This window comes from Oncorhynchus mykiss, chromosome 17, assembly GCF_013265735.2.
Source record: "Oncorhynchus mykiss isolate Arlee chromosome 17, USDA_OmykA_1.1, whole genome shotgun sequence".
Lineage (NCBI taxonomy): Eukaryota > Metazoa > Chordata > Actinopteri > Salmoniformes > Salmonidae > Oncorhynchus > Oncorhynchus mykiss.
This window is the reverse complement of record NC_048581.1, coordinates 35232827-35252762: the sequence shown is the minus strand read 5'-3', so window position 1 is coordinate 35252762 and position 19936 is coordinate 35232827. Positions and strand designations below refer to the sequence as shown.

At 42.1% G+C, this 19936-nt stretch overlaps 2 protein-coding genes across 5 annotated transcripts; one reads left to right on the top strand and one right to left on the bottom strand.

Annotated features, from left to right (window-relative positions):
- Positions 1 to 309: 309 nt before the first annotated feature.
- Positions 310 to 13867, bottom strand: dzank1 (double zinc ribbon and ankyrin repeat domains 1). Of its 3 annotated transcripts, none has more exons than XM_021568303.2 (21): positions 13464 to 13867; positions 13240 to 13356; positions 12903 to 13056; positions 12514 to 12643; positions 12081 to 12129; positions 11480 to 11586; positions 10987 to 11069; positions 10744 to 10861; positions 10240 to 10353; positions 9900 to 9992; positions 8797 to 8919; positions 8371 to 8535; positions 7656 to 7899; positions 6905 to 7008; positions 4169 to 4252; positions 3832 to 3949; positions 2972 to 3066; positions 2447 to 2530; positions 2065 to 2192; positions 1632 to 1706; positions 310 to 1290 (listed from the first exon to the last, which is right to left on the bottom strand). In XM_021568303.2, the coding sequence occupies exons 1-21, from the start codon at positions 13501 to 13503 to the stop codon at positions 1119 to 1121; spliced, it is 2397 nt and encodes a 798-aa protein (XP_021423978.2). In that variant the 5' UTR covers positions 13504 to 13867; the 3' UTR covers positions 310 to 1118. The 3 variants fall into 3 exon arrangements, with proteins under 3 accessions (XP_021423978.2, XP_021423979.2, XP_021423980.2); XM_021568304.2 differs by having other exon boundaries at positions 11480 to 11559; XM_021568305.2 differs by lacking the exon at positions 8371 to 8535.
- Positions 13868 to 13889: 22 nt separating this feature from the next.
- polr3f (polymerase (RNA) III (DNA directed) polypeptide F) lies at positions 13890 to 19439 on the top strand. 2 transcript variants are annotated; one of them, XM_021568306.2, is made up of 9 exons: positions 13890 to 14071; positions 14516 to 14633; positions 14788 to 14855; positions 14964 to 15031; positions 15396 to 15508; positions 15687 to 15830; positions 16201 to 16308; positions 16694 to 16885; positions 19230 to 19439. In XM_021568306.2, the coding sequence occupies exons 1-9, from the start codon at positions 14016 to 14018 to the stop codon at positions 19305 to 19307; spliced, it is 945 nt and encodes a 314-aa protein (XP_021423981.1). In that variant the 5' UTR covers positions 13890 to 14015; the 3' UTR covers positions 19308 to 19439. The 2 variants fall into 2 exon arrangements, with proteins under 2 accessions (XP_021423981.1, XP_036805684.1); XM_036949789.1 differs by lacking the exon at positions 13890 to 14071 and adding an exon at positions 14193 to 14428.
- The last annotated feature ends 497 nt before the right edge of the window (positions 19440 to 19936 follow it).

Sequence of the window (19936 nt, the reverse complement as noted above, 5' to 3'; positions counted from 1 at the left end):
GGAAAACTTGGTTCAGTCTGCTTTCTGCCAGACACTGGGAGATGAATTTACCTTTCAGCAGGACAATAACCTAAAACACAAGGCCAAATCTACACTGGAGTTGCTTACCAAGAAGCCAGTGAATGTTCCTGAATGGCAGTTACAGTTTTGACTTAAATATGCTTAAATCTTTGGCAAGCCTTAAATGGTTGTCTAGCAACAACCAATTTAACAGAGCTTGAAGACTTGTATAAAGAATAATGGGAAAATATTGTACAATGCAGGTGTTCAAAGCTCTTAGAGACTTACCCAGAAAGACACACGGGTATGATGTAAATGAGATACTTCTGTGTTTATTTTTCAATACATTTGCAACAATTTCTAAAAACATGTTTTCACTTTGTAATTATGAGGTTTGTTTACAGATGGGTAAGAGGAAAATATGTAATATATTTTAAATTCCGAGTGTAACAAAATTTGGAATGAGTCAACAGGTATGAATACTTTCTGATTAAGTGAATTTGTCCAAATACTTTTGGTTCCTTAAACTGGGGGGGCTATTTACAAAAAGTTATGTAATTTCTATGGATGAAAATATCCTAAAATGAAAGCTGACCGTCTGCACTTAAACATCAGTTATTGTTTTATTTCAAAGCGCTGGAGTACAGAGCCAAAACAACAAAAAATGGGTCACTGTCAATACTTTTGGACCTCAGTGTACATGCCTCTTAGAACTAGTGTTAGTTACTATAGCTAGTAGTATGTGTACCATTTATTATTATCATCAAGTACTATATTGCGCAACTGTATTCAAATCGAATGTTTTGTTAGTATTAACAAATTAGCCATTTACAAGAAATGGGTGTTTTTCCTCAAACGGTTGTAGATGTTTGTAGCACTACAGTACATAAGGTTGGGGTAAATTCCTTATCAATCCCATTTCTGGAAATTATAATTGATTAACAGATTCAAGATAATTGATGAAATGTCAATTCAGAAAATAAGGCCACCATGGAGAAAAGGTTTGCATCCCAAATGGGAACCTGTTGCCTATTTAGTGCACTACTGTTGAGCAGGGCCCATAGCAGTGCACTATAGGGAATAGGGTGCCATTTGGGGGCCGCACACAATTCTCTCTGTCATCGGAATGCATCTAGGTTTGGGTGAGTCCTGGGTTTGACCAGTCTGTCTAGCATGCCCTGACCCATCTTAGCAGCTAGTAGAGACACCAAGGGGCTGCAATCTGAAGTGACTGCCAAGTCATAGGCCGTCAGACCTCTGTCGTTCTTCTTCCGAATGCTGGCGTTGCATCTGGAAGAATTGGGATGGGATAAATGAATTGACCCTGGTTATGTACAGCAGGGTTTCCCAAACTCGGTCCAGGGGCCCAACCTGGGGGCACATTTTGTTTTTTGCCCTAGCACTACACAGCTGATTCAAATAACCAAATCATCATCAAGCTTAGATTATTTGAATCAGCTGTGTAGTGTTAGGGCAAAACAACTAAATGTGGCCCCAGGGAAACCCTGATGTACAGTATTTTGGAAATAGTAAATTCCTGATATGGGCTATGCAATGGCTTGGGGCTGTCCTACGTGCGTGCACTAAACCGGAGCATGCAGATATAAAATATATAGCTGGTAGTCTCTTACCCTAATAGTGTCTCTGCACACCGTAAGCCCTTACTCCCAAGAGCAGCAGCCTCATGCAGAGCAGTGTTGTTCACCCTATGAAAGAAGAAAGAGAGAAACTTAACCTTTTTTAAAGTGGAAAGACACAGGAATGACAATCCCAGGTCCAACACCTCAGAGTATTTTCAGCATGAAATTTATACCGGTGCGATTAATGGTTGGATGCAGCTCATGCACATGTAAAGGCAGCTACACACTACGCAGACGGAGCTTAGTTTGCGTAGAGTTTTTGTGCCGCTGAATTTTTTAGAATGGACATTAATACGGCACTCCGTTCGCGTAGTGTGTAGCAGGCTTAAAGTAATAGCACTTCGGGAGACAACTTCCGACAAGATTCTCCGGGGGAATCTGAATACAAATCTGAATGACTTTAATCCGTTAGCACTGTACTTACGGCCCAGACTGCCAGTTGACGTCAGCTCCCCTTTGTACCAGCACAGGGAGGACCTCGTGGTGCTCGTGCTGCACAGCAACAACCAGGGCAGGGTGCCCGGCGCACCCCTGGCATGAGGGATCTGCACCCTGGCACAACATCGCAATGGAAAATTTGATTTTTTTTTTCTACCATGCCGACCCGAAAGCTGCAGTGCTGGCTCTGATATTCCTTTCACATGGATGTAACAAGATTCCAGCAACTCTGGAATCTGTGCAACCAGGTCAGCGTAGTACAGTTCGGTTCGGCTATAGTCGGTGTAGTTATTTCATGGTCCTTCGAGACAGAATCTTAACTAGCATCTCAATATGAACATTCCTTTTACCAGCTTTGATTAAGTTACCTCATCAAGCAGTTGCTGGACCACAGAGATCTCCCCCCTCCCGTCTGGGCCAACTTCCCTCAGAAGCAGACTGTCTTTGGATGGCTTGGAAATATAAATAAATTGTCATAAAAAATTAAGGTCATTGGACAATAACACCATTCACTTACAGTTAGATATGCAGTGACCTAGCACCATCGTGAATGTGTGCATTGAAACAGATCATGCCCGTGAAATAATGCAGTTGGATTCAACTGAACTGCACTGCGGAAAGTTTGCACTTTTCCAAGGGCACAAACGACTGAAAACAAAAGTATAAAGCTATTGCTCGGTCCAGAAACAACCCCAATCCCTTAAACCCTCGGTACCTGTGGAGATCTGAAAGGATTTGACAGGCAAAAGCAATATGCCTAAAGTCCTACCAAGCCTATTGGAGAGCCGGGTGGACCATATGTGATCCTCTCAGATCCCCACAAGGGCTTGGGGTTGTTTCTGGGTTGTTCCAAGTCTGAGCCAAAACCTCAGCTAAGAAAAATTCCAACTCACAGGCGGTTTCTGTGCAACGTCAGAGGTCCAGCTCTGACTGAGGTTTTTCACTGTTCTCCTGGAAGCTGCAGACTTTGAGGTAGCGTTCTCACTCTCTAACAGCAACATCACAGCCAGACAACATGTATACACAGTGGGGCAAAAAAGTATTTAGTCAGCCACCAATTGTGCAAGTTCTCCCACTTAAAAAGATGAGAGGCCTGTAATTTTCATCATAGGTACACTTCAACTATGACAGACAAAATGAGAAAAGAAATCCAGAAAATCACATTGTAGGATTTTTAATGAATTTATTTGCAAATTGTGGTGGAAAATAAGTATAGGTATAAGTATAAGCATAGTTGAAGTGTACCTATGATAAAAATTACAGGCCTCTCTCATTTTTTTAAGTGGGAGAACTTGCACAATTGGTGGCTGACTAAATACTTTTTTGCCCCACTGTACATAAAACTGTACCTAAAATAAATTCACATGAATATAAAGAATGATCTAAAACAAATAATAAACCAATACTTCTGAGACGTCAATGAATAACTAAGGTTAGTATTCTGGCTTAAGAGTCAAGCATGTAGTGTTGGATTCTGGTGTATTGGTCTACACATGCCCCATGGTGACGGGGGTCAGGCATGTAAATTTAGTAAATCTCTTGCAAAAAAAATCCTCTAAAGTAGAATAAATAAAATATTGCGTAATTGCGTCAGATGCTCAATTAGGGTCTGGCAGGAGAGGTTGATTGAAAGATACTAGCGAAGTCTCCACCCCCCTAAACAGAAACGTAGTCTGTCCCCGAGTGATAAGTATAAGATAGACAGTAGCTTGTATTAATATCTCAAGTTGAAATAAAAAGTAGGTAGGTTTACCTTTCTCAGCCAGGCTGGTCTGTCTGGCTGATAGGCCGCTCATGCCTTCCGTCACACTGCTGAGGTTCTGGTTCTCTGATAGTATAAGGGGCTTCTCAGTCCCGTCTACCTGACAGGACTAAGAAAATATTTGTTGTGGGCCTTATGTTTGGCCTGAAATATGCTCCAGACAAGACAAAGAAGAATTTACTAAAGGAAGATTTTATACAGGACAAGGAATCCCACAATATTTAGCAAATGAATAGTGATTGACGGGTGACATATTACAATGTATAACAGGCATGTCAATTTAAATGTGTCCATTTCAAAGTGTCATAGCATAGCACAAATGAAAGACCTTAGTTTTTTCAAGTCCGGCAGAGACAAAGTTGATCCTCAAACTGACTTCATAGTTGTCCTCCTGGATCACAGCTGAAACCATCTTGAACCGAGGAAAAAAAAAACCAGAAGCACATGAACATACATCAAAGATCATGTTTCCCCCATTGTCCTGGGGATAAGGAATATTTTTATGAATACCTTCTTAGGGACATTTGCATGAATTGGAACCAATGCTACAGATAGTGTTTGGTTCCAGATAATGATAACACCTTACAGATATAATGTGTTGTAAGACTTGTCATAAACATCTATGACACCCCCCACACAATTTTGTCATATCCAATTGGTAGTTAGTCTTTTTATTTAATTAAAAAAACATATTTCTTAATTGAATATTCGAAACATACAATATACTTGCAGTGAATCTGCTCAATAACTACATCATACCAGTCATCCAACAGATTCCCATTCAGAGTGACACACAGAAGCATCCAGGGTCAATGCCCTGCTCAAGGGCATGTTGACCGATCTACCACCATGCCAAAAAACGTGAACCCGAACCCTCCAAGATCCCCCCCACAGTTCCCCAATAGCTGTCCCTCAACCATTCGAGACCCCTCCCACAGTCCCTCCCTAGGAAGAAAAATAAATAAAAAAGTACAATTAATTCCATTCCCCACCCCCCCAATGCACCAATTACAATGCACCAATTACAGTCCAATTACAGTCTTGTCCCATCGCTGCAACTCCCGTACGGACTCGGGAGAGGCAAAGGTCGAGAGCCGTGCATCCTCCGAAACACAACCCCGTCAAGTCGCGCTGCTTGACACAATGCACGCTTAACCCTGAAGCCAGCCGCACCAATGTGTCGGAGGAAACGCTGTACACTGCGACACAGCCCTGTATCGAACCAGGATCTGCAGTAATGCAGCAAGTACTTTGAAGCAGTGCCTTAGACGGCTGCGCCACTCGGGAGGCCAACACCCTTTTTAATGTCTTAGTGACACTAATGATCTTATGATGACCCTGTCTAACTTACAGTTATAGAAATACAGTTGATGTCGGAAGTTTACATACACTTAGGTTGGAGTCATTAAAACTTGTTTTTGAACCACTCCACAAATTTCTTGTTAACAAACTATAGTTTTGGCAAGTCGGTTAGGACATCTACTTTGTGCTTGACACAAGTAATTTTTCCAACAACTGTTTACAGACAGATTATTTCACTTATAATTCACTGTGTCACAATTCTGGTGGGTCAGAAGTTTACATACACTAAGTTGACTGTGCCTTTAAACAGCTTGGAAAATTCCAGGAAATTATGTCATGGCTTTAGAAGCTTCTGATAGACTAATTGACATCATTTGAGTCAATTGGAGGTGTACCTGTGGATGTATTTCAAGGCCTACCTTCAAACTCAATGCCTCTTTGCTTGACATCATTGGAAAATCAAAAGAAATCAGCCAAGACCTCAGAAAAAAATTGTAGACCTTCACAAGTCTGGTTCAGCCTTGGGAGCAATTTCCAAACGCCTGAAGCTACCACGTTTATCTGTAGAAACAATAGGTCGCAAATATAAACACAATGGGACCACGCAGCTGCCATACCACTCAGGAAGGAGACGTGTTCTGTCTCCTAGAGATGAACGTACTTTGGTGCGAAAAGTGCAAATCAATCCCAGAACAACAGCAAAGGACCATGTGAAGATTCTGGAGGAAACAGGTACAAAAGTATCTATATCCACAGTAAAAATGAGTCCTATATCGACATAACCTGAAAGGCCGCTCAGCAAGGAAGAAGCCACTGCTCCAAAACCGCCACAAAAAAAGCCAGACTGCGGTTTGCAACTGCACATGGCGACAAAGATCGTACTTTTTGGAGAAATGTCCTCTGGTCTGATGTAACAAAAATAGAACTGTTTGGCCATAATGACCTTTGTTATGTTTGGAGGAAAAGGGGGAGGCTTGCAAGCCGAAGAACACCATCCCAACTGTGAAGCATGGGGGTGGCAGCATCATTTTGTGGGGGTGCTTTGCTGCAGGAGGGACTGGTGCACTTCACAAAATAGGAAGGAAAATTATGTGGATATATTGAAGCAACATCTCAAGACATCAGTCAGGAAGTTAAAGCTTGGTCGCAAATGGGTCTTCCAAATGGACAATGACCCCAAGCATACTTTCAAAGTTGTGGCAAAATGGCTTAAGGACAACAAAGTCAATGTATTGGAATGGCCATCACAATGCCCTGACTTCAATCCTATAGAAAATTTGTGGGCAGAACTGAAAAAGCGAGTGCGAGCAAGGAGGCCTACAAACCTGACTAAGTTACACCAGCTCTGTCAGGAGGAGTGGCCCAAATTCACCCAACTTATTGTGGGAAGATTGTGGAAGGCTACCCGAAACAATTTAGGCAATGCTACCAAATACTAATTGAGTGTATGTAAACTTCTGACCCACTGGGAATGTGATGGAAGAAATAAAAGCTGAAATAAATCCTTTACTATTATTCTGACGTTTCACATTCTTAAAATAAAGTGGTGATCCTAAGGACAGGGAATTTTTACTAGGATTAAATGTCAGGAATTGTGAAAAACTGAGTTTAAATGTATTTGGCTAAGGTGTTGTGTAAACTTCCGACTTCAACTGTACATAAAGGTTCATACAAGCTAATAAAACATTCTGTATGTGTTTGTTTTCAGTAAAGTATTACCAAGATTATAGCCCGGATTAGTTATGAGAGAGGCTGGTCATACCCGGCCCATGCGAGGCTCCGCTATGAGAGCTCGAAATTCAGTGTTGTTCTGAGTGTAGCTGCGCAGGTGAGCACACACATGGTCCAGCTGCTTCCTCCAGTACCCTAGAGAAGAGTGAGAGAGCGATAAAAGGGAGAACAAAAGTGTCAGAGACAGTTTCTAAAAAAAAGAGTCCCCAGCATTTATTTTACTACTTCGTGGTGCAAGCAATAAAACAGTAGGAGGCTCCTGCCTTTCCAGGGAGTTTTTCCTTGCCACCGTGCTTCTGCATCTGCTTTGCTTGCTCGTTGGGGTTCTAGGTTGGGTATCTGTATAGCACGTTGTGACAACTGCTGATGTGAAAATGGCTTTATAAAATACATGTGATTGATTGAGAAAGTGGTCAGCTCTGTAGCGTTGGTTAGTGCTTGTACTGTATAACCTCCGTCTATGCAGGTGTCTTACTAACTCTGCCGGGAGGCCTGGGCTTTTGGGGCACAAAAAAATGCCCTCGCCCTGTGCTTTTGCCCTGTAACCACATGGTCGCCAGTTCAGGCTTCACTGCGGATTTTCTCCCTCTATCGCTCCATTAGGGTTAGTAGTGCTCTGGGATAACGTTCCCCCTAGGAACAGATCTAGGATCAACTTCCTCTCCCCCAATCCTAACCTTAACCAATAGTGGGGAAAATGCTAAATTGACCCAAGATCAGCATCTAGGGGCAACTTCACTCTACACCAGTTAGCAGTAATTTAGGCACTGGCTAGTGGTCACCTCTGCCTGGGCTTATAGCTGTGAGCAGTGGTCTGCGGTCCCTCATCTGCTCCTGTCTCCTCAGCTCCAGCGCCACCTGCTGGCCCTTCCTGTGGACTTCAGTGCCCGACGGGTAGAACAAGCCCACCGTCTGAGTCTGCTGGTCCGCCCGTGCTGGAGCCGGGGCCAACGCCACACCGGGGGAAACGGAGGAGGGCACAGCCTGCCAGGTGGCAGTGGCACCGTCAGAGGTGTGAGTGGACATCTGTTGAGAGAGGGAGAAAGAAAGAAAGAAAGAAAGAAAGAAAGAAAGAAAGAAAGAAAGAAAGAAAGAAAGAAAGAAAGAAAGAAAGAAAGAGGAAGAGTGATAGACAGAGAGAGGAGGGGGGTGAGAAATAAGGAGAGATTGAGAAAGATAGAAATGTTTATTTATTTAATTGTGGAAAGGATGGCTCTAACAAAACACTCAGAGAATGTACCACTGTACCACATTTGGTGACTAAGAGTGCATGCACACACGTGTGCCCTTTTAACGAGGGTTATTAGAATCAGGGTGGGGCTCAATATCATTTCAATTCAGGAAGTAAACTGAAATTCCAATTTTCCTCAAAGATTCTCCGTGAGCAGAATATGGAATTGGAATTTAAGTTTACTTCCTCAATTGACTGAATTGAAACGAAATTGACCCCACAACCCTGTTTAGATATGAGTAAATATGGCAAGGTGAGGGACGTACTCGCTCCAACTCCAGTTTCCCCCCCATGGAATAGGCAAGGCTGGCACGTGACTCCCCCCTAGGTGGCCCCTCCAGAAACACCCCACAGGAGCCACAGAATTTGGCATAGGGGTGGCTGCTCGCTCCGCACCGGGAGCAGATCAAACAGCTGACTGAATGGCCAGGCTGGCAGGGATGGGCACCAGTTTACAACAGAGAATGAAATGGGCAGAGGATAAAAGGTACACTTTGTGGAGAAAATGTGCGTGCTTGCTTCAGCTTTCTAAAAGTATGTTTATGGTAGTGGAAGAAGTTTAAATTGCTAGAGGCTAATGTTAACCTGGTGGAACCAGCCTCATTGCTGCTTTTCAACATTCTGTTTTAGTGAAATGGATGGAAGGTTGAATGGATGGAGGAACAGATGCTTGGGGCAAGTAGTATGCTTACCTTGGAACCGCACCAGTCACAGAAGCGCGCATCCGAGTGGTTGACCCGGCTGCACTTAGAACAGGACATCATCTTGCCTGCTCCAGATGGAAGTGGCGGGGCACTCTGACCACCCAAAACAGCCTAGACAGAAAAATGTCAAAAAGCCTATGGTAGCACCTTGACTTCTCAAGAAAGGAAATCTAATGTGTACAATCACAACATGTAGGGCAACATCTGATAATGCACAAGAGTCACAATGTCTCTCACAAGGTGGATGCTGGAGAGCTAGTGGATGTGCAGGCTTTCATTCCAGCCCATCACTAACACCACTGATACCACTAGTCCAAACTGAATCCATGACTAGATCATTATTTGAAACAGGTGTGTTAGTGATGGGATGGAACAAAAACCTGCAGACCCAGTGGCTACGTACTAGTAATAGTAGCAGCGGAATGGGAGAAACCCGGTTGTATAAACTCCTCATGGTAGTTCACGCTCTCAATATGTTGAGAGAGATACTCTTCAGAAGGTAAGCTTGATATTCAACTATAAAATATTCGGAGTGTAGATACATTAAACTGGCAGTCTGGAGCATATTATACAATAACTAAAGTATATGTGTACAGTATATATGTTTTATTGTCACATACACCGTATAGGTGCAGTGATGTGTGATGTTTTATAGGGTCAGCCATAGTACAACAGTGACCCTGGAGCAAATTAGGGTTAAGTGCCTTGCTCAAGGGCACATCGACAGATTTTTCACCTTGTTGGCTCGGATATTCAAACCAGGCAGCAACTTTTCGGTTACTGGTCCAACGCTCTAAACACTAGCCTATGACGAAAATCTTATGTCTCACAAACTAATGTGACCACCCTCTTGAAACGCCCTCTTGAAACGCTAGCTGCGCCCTTGAAAGGCTAGTAATTATATGCTGCGGGTGGAGGTTTTTCAACTTGAGAAGTGAGTTTACCCAATTCAACTTGGTTACATTCTTTTGTAGTTTGCTTGCTTTCTGACTAATTTCATACTACAACAAAAACCTAGGCATTTATACAAGTCTAAATCTAAGCCTAATAAGGATAATTAGGCTACTATAATACAATCAATGAGCTCTTACAGTGGGTGGCTGCAGTAGTTTAGTTTCACAGGTGACACAAGTTGAGATATGCGGAGGGTTTCCGGTTCCACATGACGGACAGATCACCTTGTTCTACAGCACAGGAAAAGGAAGCGAGTGGACACACACACACACACACACACACACACACACACACACACACACACACACACACACACAGAGTGCAAGTGAAAAAAATGATCCATTTACACTGCTTTGCATTGAAAAGGTAAATGTTAACACACCTGCAAATAAAGTATTCTATATTCAAACGTGTACATGTGCAAAGTCACAAGGTGTTTGAAAGCGGAGTTTTCGTGGCAGTAAACTTGATATTTACCTGGAGTCTTAAGCTGGCCTGAGGCTGGAGCTGGGGGCTCATGGGGGCCTCACATACCACACATGTGGGGGTGTTGACAGGCACCATTGTTTTACAGTGGACACACAAGCCCATCTAAATAGAAAGGAGAACCCAAACCTGGGCTGGTAAACATTGAATTGAAATGCAAGAATGAACACACAGGCCAAATTGAACATTGAATTGAAAGGCCTGAATGAACATACAGACCTTTTATCCTTGGGTGACTTAAGGGAGGAAAACTACTTAAAACACTGAATAACACTAAACTGCATTTAGTATATCCAAATCCTATTTGTGATTTTCCCTGAAATCATATTTTGTGGTGGCATTTTTCTGCATCATAAAACAAACACAGTAAAATGAACCTAATGTTAAATGCCACACTGTAAAATGTGCACACAATCAAAGAGTAGGCCATCAACAAAATGTTAACAATAGTAGCAGTATCAATAGTAGAAGTTGGTTTTAGGACTGGGGTGATACCTGTCCACCCTCTGTGGGTGGCAGCCTCTGGCCTGGCACAGGCAGCACAGCGGTGCCGCACTGCAGACAAAAGCGGGCAAAGGGGTCTGAGGGGCGATGGCTCAAGCACTTCGCACACCTGGGGAAAGGTAGAAGGTAGAAGTCGCGAGAGATCATTTGCTTCTCCATTAGAAATAATCTCTCTGCATCTTTGTCTCATGCTTTTTCTCTTTCTTTTCTCTCTCTCGCTTTCTGTTCACTCACCTCAGAAAGTCTGTCTCCCTTTGGATCCTTGACATTTGAGTGCTGGTTAGGTTTTTGAAAGGACTGTCTTCCAAGCTTGCATTCTGAAAGACCATTTAACACCAAATAATTCATGTTCTGTGGCGTTCTAAGTAAGGAGCTGTATTTGCTCATATGATTTGATAATCTATGCATGGTATGACAATGACCATAGGCTAACTTGGAACACCAGGGTTGTGGGTTTGATTCCCGCATGGGTCACAATGTATTTGTTAACTCTTAGCAGATTCTGATAATTGACCAAAGTACAACCAGTCACCATCATCACCGTAATAATGATATAATATAATTGATAATATAAATATAATTATAAACCGGGTGGTTCGAGCCCTAAGGGCTCTGCGTTGGGTCGTGCCTAAGAACAGCCCTTAGCCGTGGTATATTGGCCATATAACACACCCCCTCGGGCCTTACTGCTTAAATAATATTCACAATATATTTTTGGTGAATGTACCAGTGTTTGAGAATGATGTGAAGACATGGGCTCCAGAGCAGGGGACACAGGCCCTAGACGGCTGCTGAGGAACCGTGGACCTTTAGGGGGCCGGTAGGTCTTTGGCACTAAAGAGGACACACAACTATTACCAAAACTTACACGCTCTTACACTGCATAACATTCATAAACTATCAGGAATCCCCTTCATATTATAAAGGGTATTATTGATAGCTTATGAAAGTTATAAAGTTTATAAGAATTATATGAATCTCCATATATATAGTACATGTCCGTTTGACAGTGTTCGCACCATAGAGATCCTATTCTAACCCTATGGTATGCACTGACACAGCAGCTTGCACTTATCGAGACAAGCATTTAGAAATGCTGATATTGAGTTTATAACAGTGTTTCACATTGCACATGAATATGATATTTAGTACTTACATTACAGTATGACAGTTGTATGGTCAAGTGTACACAAATATTTTTGTGACACTAATATTTTTATAGGGGAGGGGGAAATAGCCCTTTAGGGAAATTGGTATTGAGCTATCTTTGGGATGTTGTTTGGGCAGTGTAAATTGCTCATCAGTAAAAGTTATTCAGTGAGACATACCTTGAAGCTTCAGTGAGGCATCTCCAGAACCGTTCGCTGTCCCCATCTCCTGTGAGAAACAGTACAATACAATAGACCCACAGTAAAGGTATACTCAGCTTCCCCTCAGCTTGTTCAGAACAAATATTGATGCAGATGACAACACATTTGTTTGAATGCTCCTTCATTGTAATGCATACAGTTTTCATGAGAATGCCTTAGCGCTTGATGTAGCCTAACATGCAATAACAGTTGTGTCAGTTATGTCACGTCATTGCTAGGCTTCCCCGGAAAATCTGTGAAGAAGCATGACGTTTTAGTAAAGTTTTAGAGATTCATAGCAAATTTAATGCAGACTGGCAATGTGACATATCTTGTCATAAGCTGTCGTTACATGTCAAACTTCACACGACATTGAAATGAAGTGTTGGCATGCAAATATGCCTGACTATACCTGTCTAGAGAGGTCTCGTTCATACTCCTTCAGAAAGTTATCATCCTTGTCCTCAATGGAAGGTGGCTCGTTTGAGGGCACATACTCCACCAGAAATAGCTTGGTGACAATGGCACTCTCTCGACCATCCCTAAGGCAGATAAACATAAGGTCAGTTTCAGTCATCAATTATCCATAATAGCAATTATTATAACATAACAGCACCAGAACTCAGTCAAATAAGCATTTAGGGTACCCTTGATTTTGCTTGGAGTTTGCACTTTTGGGACTATTATGTTGATTCAATTGTACAGGGAAAACTCAATCATATTTGACCCTAGACTGAATGCCAATGAAACAATAAATGTCTTTGTGTGATATATTTTTGTAGAATCCTTTCACAATCCAACCTGGTGATAGCCAGAGCTTTGACTGACACTTTGCCCTCAGGTAAGCGTATTGGTCCGCTATACTTCAAAGTGTTGTTCTCTCCAAACCCTGGTCTCTTCGTCACCTCTGGTTTAGTACCATCCAGAGTGTAGTAGATAGTGACATCTTGGGTATCTAGGCAGCAATATATGTTGTTTGTCAAAAAACCTTGGAATCTAGGGCAGATGTTGTCTATCAGTGCATTGTGGATCTCAATTTTAACAATGAAACAATGTTCAAACATAAAAGAGGTAGATGATATATATTAATGTTTACTCTAGCAACATCCACACATTATGGATACACGCTTGTTTTCACCTGATTTGAGCTCCACAGGAGTTGTGGTGTCTATCTCATGCTTGGCTTTTCCAGGAGGGGGGATTCGAATCGGTATGATGAGAGGCACCACAATGCAACCGGCTGCCATATTCGGTCCTATAATAAAAAATGCATTCGGCTATAAAAAACATTTTCATCAGTCCATTGCAAAAGTGACATGTCTTATTATAAAATGTTTAAGCGGGATAAAGGCGTTGTTCTACCTGATATAGATGCGATGATCAGTGACCGCTGATGTTTCATTGCCTATTCGACGCAGCAACGGAGAAACATACTCCTTAGCAACCACCACAGCCAATGGCAGGATTCACAATGTTTTCATGGTTTATTCTCAACTTTCATTATATTAGTTATCATTTTGCAATTCCTGAAATACTTTGAACTTTGAATGCTCGCGCCATAGAAATGTAATTCACTGCGTTCTATGCATGTCTTGCTGGCTCTTTCATTATATTCAAGTCAACCATTCTCTAAGCATCTTTGTTATTGTTACAAAATGCACCGACTGCTTTGCTATCACTCACCAAATACAAAAATACCGATGACAATAGGCTGAGGAAAGAAATCTAATTATAAATTAATTTAACTACAGTGAAAAGTATTTTCTACAGGCAATTTCCGACCTTCTATATAGCCAACCAAATGCGACTTGGACCCAAAGTCGCATGTTCAAATGTTGATTAATTGCATTGCTAGCTAGCTACCTACCTAACTAACTAAACAAACAAACATACAATATTTTACAATTCTCCACGATGGCGGATGTGAAAGTAAAGAAAGAATCCTCAGATCCTGTAGACATTGAAAACAGGTTTGTCGCTGTCAAGAAGGTCCTAGCATAGGCTAGCTCGCAACCTAGTTAGCTGTCTATTTTCACTTGCTCAAATGGGCTACATTTGACCAACTATAGTAGCTAGCAAGACTTAGACCAAGGGACTTAACATTAGCTACTTTTAAATATGCCTTATACAACTTAACAAAACTGAAAAATAAGGCGTTTCAATTCATTCAGCCATGTTTTCAATCCTAAACTAGACCCACAAGTTTGACAATGACGGTTTGATTCATGTAGCTAGCTAGCTAACTACTGTATAATAGATGAGCTAGCTACTGTAATGCTCGTAATTCTAGCTATCTAGCTACGTCAATCATTATTTCTGAGTAATCAGTAAGACATTTATTGTTGAATTTATAGTAAATCTGATGTCCCGACTACCTAGGTTCCTAACTAACGTTAATGTTCTCTATTATAAAGGATAAAGGCACTCTGTCAACAGTTCCCTCATGGAATAACAGACCAGGTGATCCAGAATGACATGCCTCATTTGGAGGCTCAACAGAGAGCCATGGCCATCAACAGACTACTGTCATTGGTAAGTGGCACAGGTGTAGCCGTGGTGCCAGTCCGTTTCTGCTCTCTTAACGACTCCTTATGGAATTGTCATGCCAATAGGCTCAATAGTTCTGGTTGATAGCGCAATGCTGAGGATAAGAATATTGTTAACAAGTTTGATTTTGTGCACACAGGGTCAGTTGGACCTTCTACGAAACAGCTCAGGACTTCTATACCGCATGAAGGATGCCCAGACAGCAAGGTAAATGTCAGCATTGTCATTTAACAATGTTTTTTTAAGGAAGCCTTTAGGAAGGACTTTTATTTTTGTATGATTGGTGACTAACTGTGTTTTTATTATGTCCCAAAGTAAAATGAAAGGCTCCGACAATCAAGAGAAGCTGGTGTATCAGGTCATTGAGGATGCAGGAAACAAAGGTAGGAATTTCAGAGGGGTCCTGTCCAGACAACCCATAGCCCCTGTCCCCTTAGGTAGCCTACTTGGGTAGATCAGACGGAATTGGATAGGTATAAGCTAGGCTAGGTGACTAGGCTAGGTGATATTTTCCCCATATTGTTTACATCTATCCAATCCTCTCAGATCTACCCAAGTGTTATGGGGTAAGAGATGGGTGTTGTCTTTGGATGGGGCCATCAAGTCCATTCAAACCTGGCCAACTCACCCAGTTCCCACTTGACACTTCACAGTATCCACAACCACATTATTCTCCGTTAGTGTATTTCTTTGTGAAATGTTCTTTCCATTTGTATATTTATGAACTGTCCTCTTGCTTTTACACAGGGATCTGGAGCAGGGACATTAGATATAAGAGCAACCTTCCTCTGACAGAGATCAACAAGATCCTTAAGAACCTAGAGAGCAAGAAGCTGATCAAGGCTGTGAAATCAGTGGCTGTGAGTCGAGCTTCAAACACTAAAATATTCTGAAATGCACGTTTTAAAAACCAGCGAAAAATAATTGAATCAAGAAAAGCACCACTTAATAATATGAATGCATCAGCAGACATGCTATCCAAACTCTATATAATTGTTTAGTCTCACTTATAATGAGTTATTGTTGTTGTTTGTCCAGGCGTCAAAAAAGAAGGTTTACATGCTATACAACCTGCAGCCAGACCGCTCGGTGACTGGGGGAGCCTGGTACAGTGACCAGGACTTTGAGTCTGAGTTTGTGGAGGTTCTCAATCAGCAGTGTTTCAAATTCCTTCAGAGTAAGGTGAGGGGTCCACTGAATGGGAGTGGGACAAATGTCTTACAATGGCCAAGTCACGGAAATTAAAAGGGTGTGTTCTGTACTGTAAATGTTTGAAAATAAGCTACTAATTACACTGATTTTATATGAGCACATCAACGTTGGGAACAGTGTGAAGCATGCTTCAATCTAATATATTATGCCATGAAGAAAAACTTTACGGCTTCTGGGGCATCTGTTTTGGAATGCACCCTACAATTCTTCCAATTCTAAATGCAGGGCTGGTTGACAAAGCCAGAAATGACTCTGGCTCCTAGTTATAGGCTCTCTGGTAACCAAGAGTTTACTAAGACATCATTTCTTCGGTCATGTTGGTTTGTTTGTCACCCTCTAGGCCGAGGCGGCGAGGGACAGCAAGCAGAACCCCATGGTGCAAAGAAACAGCTCCTTCGCCACCTCTCACGAAGTGTGGAAGTATATTTGTGAACTCGGTATCAGCAAGGTGAGACTGCTGCTGGCTACATTCTGTTTGGTTTTGACTGCAAATTTGTCACGTTTTGACAGGGAACGGCCAAATGTTGTCAAGACCAGGGTGAAATCCTCCACTGGTTGGTCAGGACCGGGGCATATTTGTCCTTACTTTGTACTATTTTCACACTATTGGCCTAACAGAGCTGTACTGTCTGTACTGGACTGGTTATGAATCTGCCATAGTTGCAGGAAACGGTCTGGAAAGGTCCATGCAAAAAGAAAATATCAGAGCCAACAAAGTATGGTTGGTACACTGTGAGGGGGTCAAATGTAACAACTGTCTCACTTTTTTAGCATACAGTTGCTATGTATTTCCTATGGAGGTTGTAAGTCTGAATATTGCACTTTGTGTACAGGTGGACCTGTCTATGGAAGACATTGAGACTATTCTGAACACACTCATCTACGACGGCAAGGTGGAGATGACCATCATCGCGGCCAAGGAGGGCACTGTGGGCAGTGTGGACGGCCAGATGAAGCTGTACAGAGGGGTCAACCCCATCATCCAGCCCACGGGCCTGGTCAAAGCGCCCTGTGGCCTCTGTCCGGTGAGCCCCCCTTCACAGGCAACAGCAGCCAAGTGGCTCCGTTTCAATACCCATACCAGCATATCACTTGGTATTAAACATTGCATTGGGGATATACACTGAGTGTACAAAATATTAGGAACACCTCTTTCTGTGACCGACTGACCAGGTGAAAGCTATGATCCTTATTGATGTGACTTGTTAAATCCACTTCAATCAGTATAAATGAAGGGGTGGAGACAGGTTAAAGAAGGATTTTGAAGCCTTTAAGACAATTGAGACATGGATTGTGTGTGTGCCATTCAGAAGGTGAATGGCAAGACAAAAATATTTAAGTGCCTTTGAACAGGGTATGGTAATAGGTGCCAGGCGCACCGGTTTGTGTCAAGAACTACAACGTTGCTAGGTTTTACACGCTCAACAGTTTCCTGTGTGTATCAAGAAGGGTCCACCACCCAAAGGACATCCAGCCAACTTGACACAACTGTGGGAAGCATTGGAATCAACATGGGCGTCTGTGGAATGCTCTTGACACCTTGTAGAGTCCATGCCCAGATGAATTGAGGCTGTTCTGAGGGCACAAGGGGGGTGCATCAATATTAAGGTGTTCCTAATATTTTGTACACTGTGTATACCAGTGGTCGACAACTGGTCGATCTTCACGGCATTCCTAGTTGATAGCCAAATATTTCTGTAGAAAAGCCAACGAACAATAAAGGCTTGCGCTCCTTTTTGCCGGCGGTCCGGCAAATCTGTGACTAAATCGAGTGCACCTACTGTGCTGCCCGAATGGATAGCTCAAATCACTGGCCACAGCCAAGTTTAATAGGCTACTAGCCTACGTAAGATTGAATCACTTTTAAAACCATGACCACAGAGAGACTGTCAATGAATTCAGCAAAGAGCTGCTGTTTTTATGAGGGAGTTCATGTTTAAGTTTATATTCAGCACTGTCACTGTTTTTATTCAACACTATTACAAAACGCGCTTCTCAGTACTTCCGCTCGGGCTGCAGCTGCAATGAATGAGAAGCCAAGTATCGACAGCCCTGCGTTTTATTATTATTAGCAGCTCGTCGTGCCGATTTTAAGATTAGGGAATATTTAACTTTCTCTGGTCATAGGAACAACATGCATTTGTGCGTGAGGCAGATGCGGTGCAACTTGGAGTTTTGCCATCAGGTGGAAGACTGTGTCCCCTCTCTCTGGTCAGTTTCACCGGAGGAAAGGAATGAGAGAGCAGGGACCGTGAGAGGCGGTTGGGAAAAATCGTTTTGAACGGTCATCCAACTCGGAATTCCAAGTCGGAAACTCTGGTGTCTTTCTTGAGCCCAGACTTTAACCTGAAGATCACTGATGTCGCGATTTGATGTCGTTGACCATCAGGTACCACCAGCCCAGTAAAAAAAAAAGGAAGCTATTTCAATTCATGCTCCACAGTGCCTCACAAGTGCTAAACCAACTGATCTATTTTGTCATCAAAGCTCGAGTTTTGAAATATAATATAGTCTGATTAACAGTATTGGCAGGGCCAATCATATAGCCAATATGCTGTGATAATGTATTAGGCCTACAGCCCAAACCTCATTCTTACAAAACTGTTTGTGTGAGGTTAATGTAAAAATAATATAAAATAAATAAATAAAAAATCTGAGGGGTAGATCTCAGCTTGCTTTTTGACTGCAAAAGTGATCTTGACTCAGAAAAGGTTGGTGACCACTGGTGTATACTAACACTGAAACTACATCACTAGTGTTGCGTTTTCCTTCATTAGCGTTGTTTATAGTTTGCTACACCAAAAGCAGCAAACAGAGGCACAAATCAAAATCAAAGCGCCAGCCACTTTATCAGTTGAGAATGCTTCAGAGACACGTGCAGAAAACACGGAAACACACATGCCCTGTATAGTCTGGCCGTAAGTGGTATGCTAGTGTGGACATTGGAGAGCCCAGTCACTCGTCAAACACTAGAAAGGCATGTTTTGACCTTGAGCTGGGCAGAAAGAATGCAGACCTGCAGAGTTTTGATCCTAAATGTTTTACTATTTCTATTCAAAGTACTTCACCTGTAGCCAGATAGCCAGCAGGAAATGTTAGAAAAGGGTAAAGTAAGAATGGTGATGCAGGAGAGTACTTTTGTTTATTTAACTAGGCAAGTCAGTTAAGAGCAAAATCTTATTTACAATGACGGCCTATCTGGGAACAGTGAGTGGATTAACTGCCTTGTTCAGGGGCAGAATGATAGATTTGTACCTTGTCAGCTCGGGGATTCGATCCCGCAACCTTTCGCTTACTGGCCCAACGCTCTACTAGGCTACCTGCCGCCCATAATCTCCACTAAATGCATTTCTCTCTTTCTTCTCTTAGGTGTTTGATGATTGTCATGAAGGAGGCGAGATATCCCCCTCTAACTGTGTGTATATGGCAGAGTGGCTGGACTTTTGATCAGTGACTTGGCATGTTTAGTTTTTTTTCCCTCTGTGGAAAAGTTTCATGTATAATTTTTTTTTCTAGCAACCTTTGATGCATCTGAAGATATTTTATTTATACGGGGCTTAATAAATATTTTAAGACTGACTGAGAACATCTACTCTCCTTGGGAATGTAACAAGCTCAATTGTGTCCTGCCACTACATTTTCATCTATTCTTAAAAAAATAAAATAAAAAATGTATTTAACCTTTATTTGTCCAGCACTCATGAAAGTGTTGAAGATGGACAAGTTTTACAAAAGCATTCCTTTTGCTCTGGAAATAAACATAGAAATTGTTTAACTTCTTCAGCACACATGATATAACACAGCATTGTTATATTATAAAAAAGCCTAAAGCGTTTTGTCAGACACGTTTTTAAACCCCTTGTGCCAATGTGAATATTACCTGTAGCAATAGCAATCATACAGCTGCCTACATTGCAGTTATGTAGATATCAGATTGCTAAATCATGTTGATGATGAGCCTTAGCTTCAAAGGGCAAGTCAGTCATTTAGTGGACACTATATATAGCAACTATAGGGCATTTAATTCAAACTAAATCACAATTGCAGGTAAAACTTGTAATTATCTGCAAAATCTT

Bases quoted from the DNA above. Each gene is read 5' to 3' on its own strand.
- dzank1 (XM_021568303.2), bottom strand. From the start codon at position 13,503: ATGAAACATCAGCGGTCACTGATCATCGCATCTATATCAG. The intron at 11,587-12,080 runs GTATGTCTCACT...TGTCCTCTTTAG, and splicing joins TGCCTCACTGAAGCTTCAAG to TGCCAAAGACCTACCGGCCC. The intron at 7,900-8,370 runs GTACGTCCCTCA...CTCTCTCAACAG, and splicing joins GGAAACTGGAGTTGGAGCGA to ATGTCCACTCACACCTCTGA.
- polr3f (XM_021568306.2), top strand. From the start codon at position 14,016: ATGGCGGATGTGAAAGTAAAGAAAGAATCCTCAGATCCTGTAGACATT. The intron at 16,309-16,693 runs GTGAGACTGCTG...CTTTGTGTACAG, and splicing joins GTGAACTCGGTATCAGCAAG to GTGGACCTGTCTATGGAAGA. The intron at 16,886-19,229 runs GTGAGCCCCCCT...TTCTTCTCTTAG, and splicing joins CGCCCTGTGGCCTCTGTCCG to GTGTTTGATGATTGTCATGA.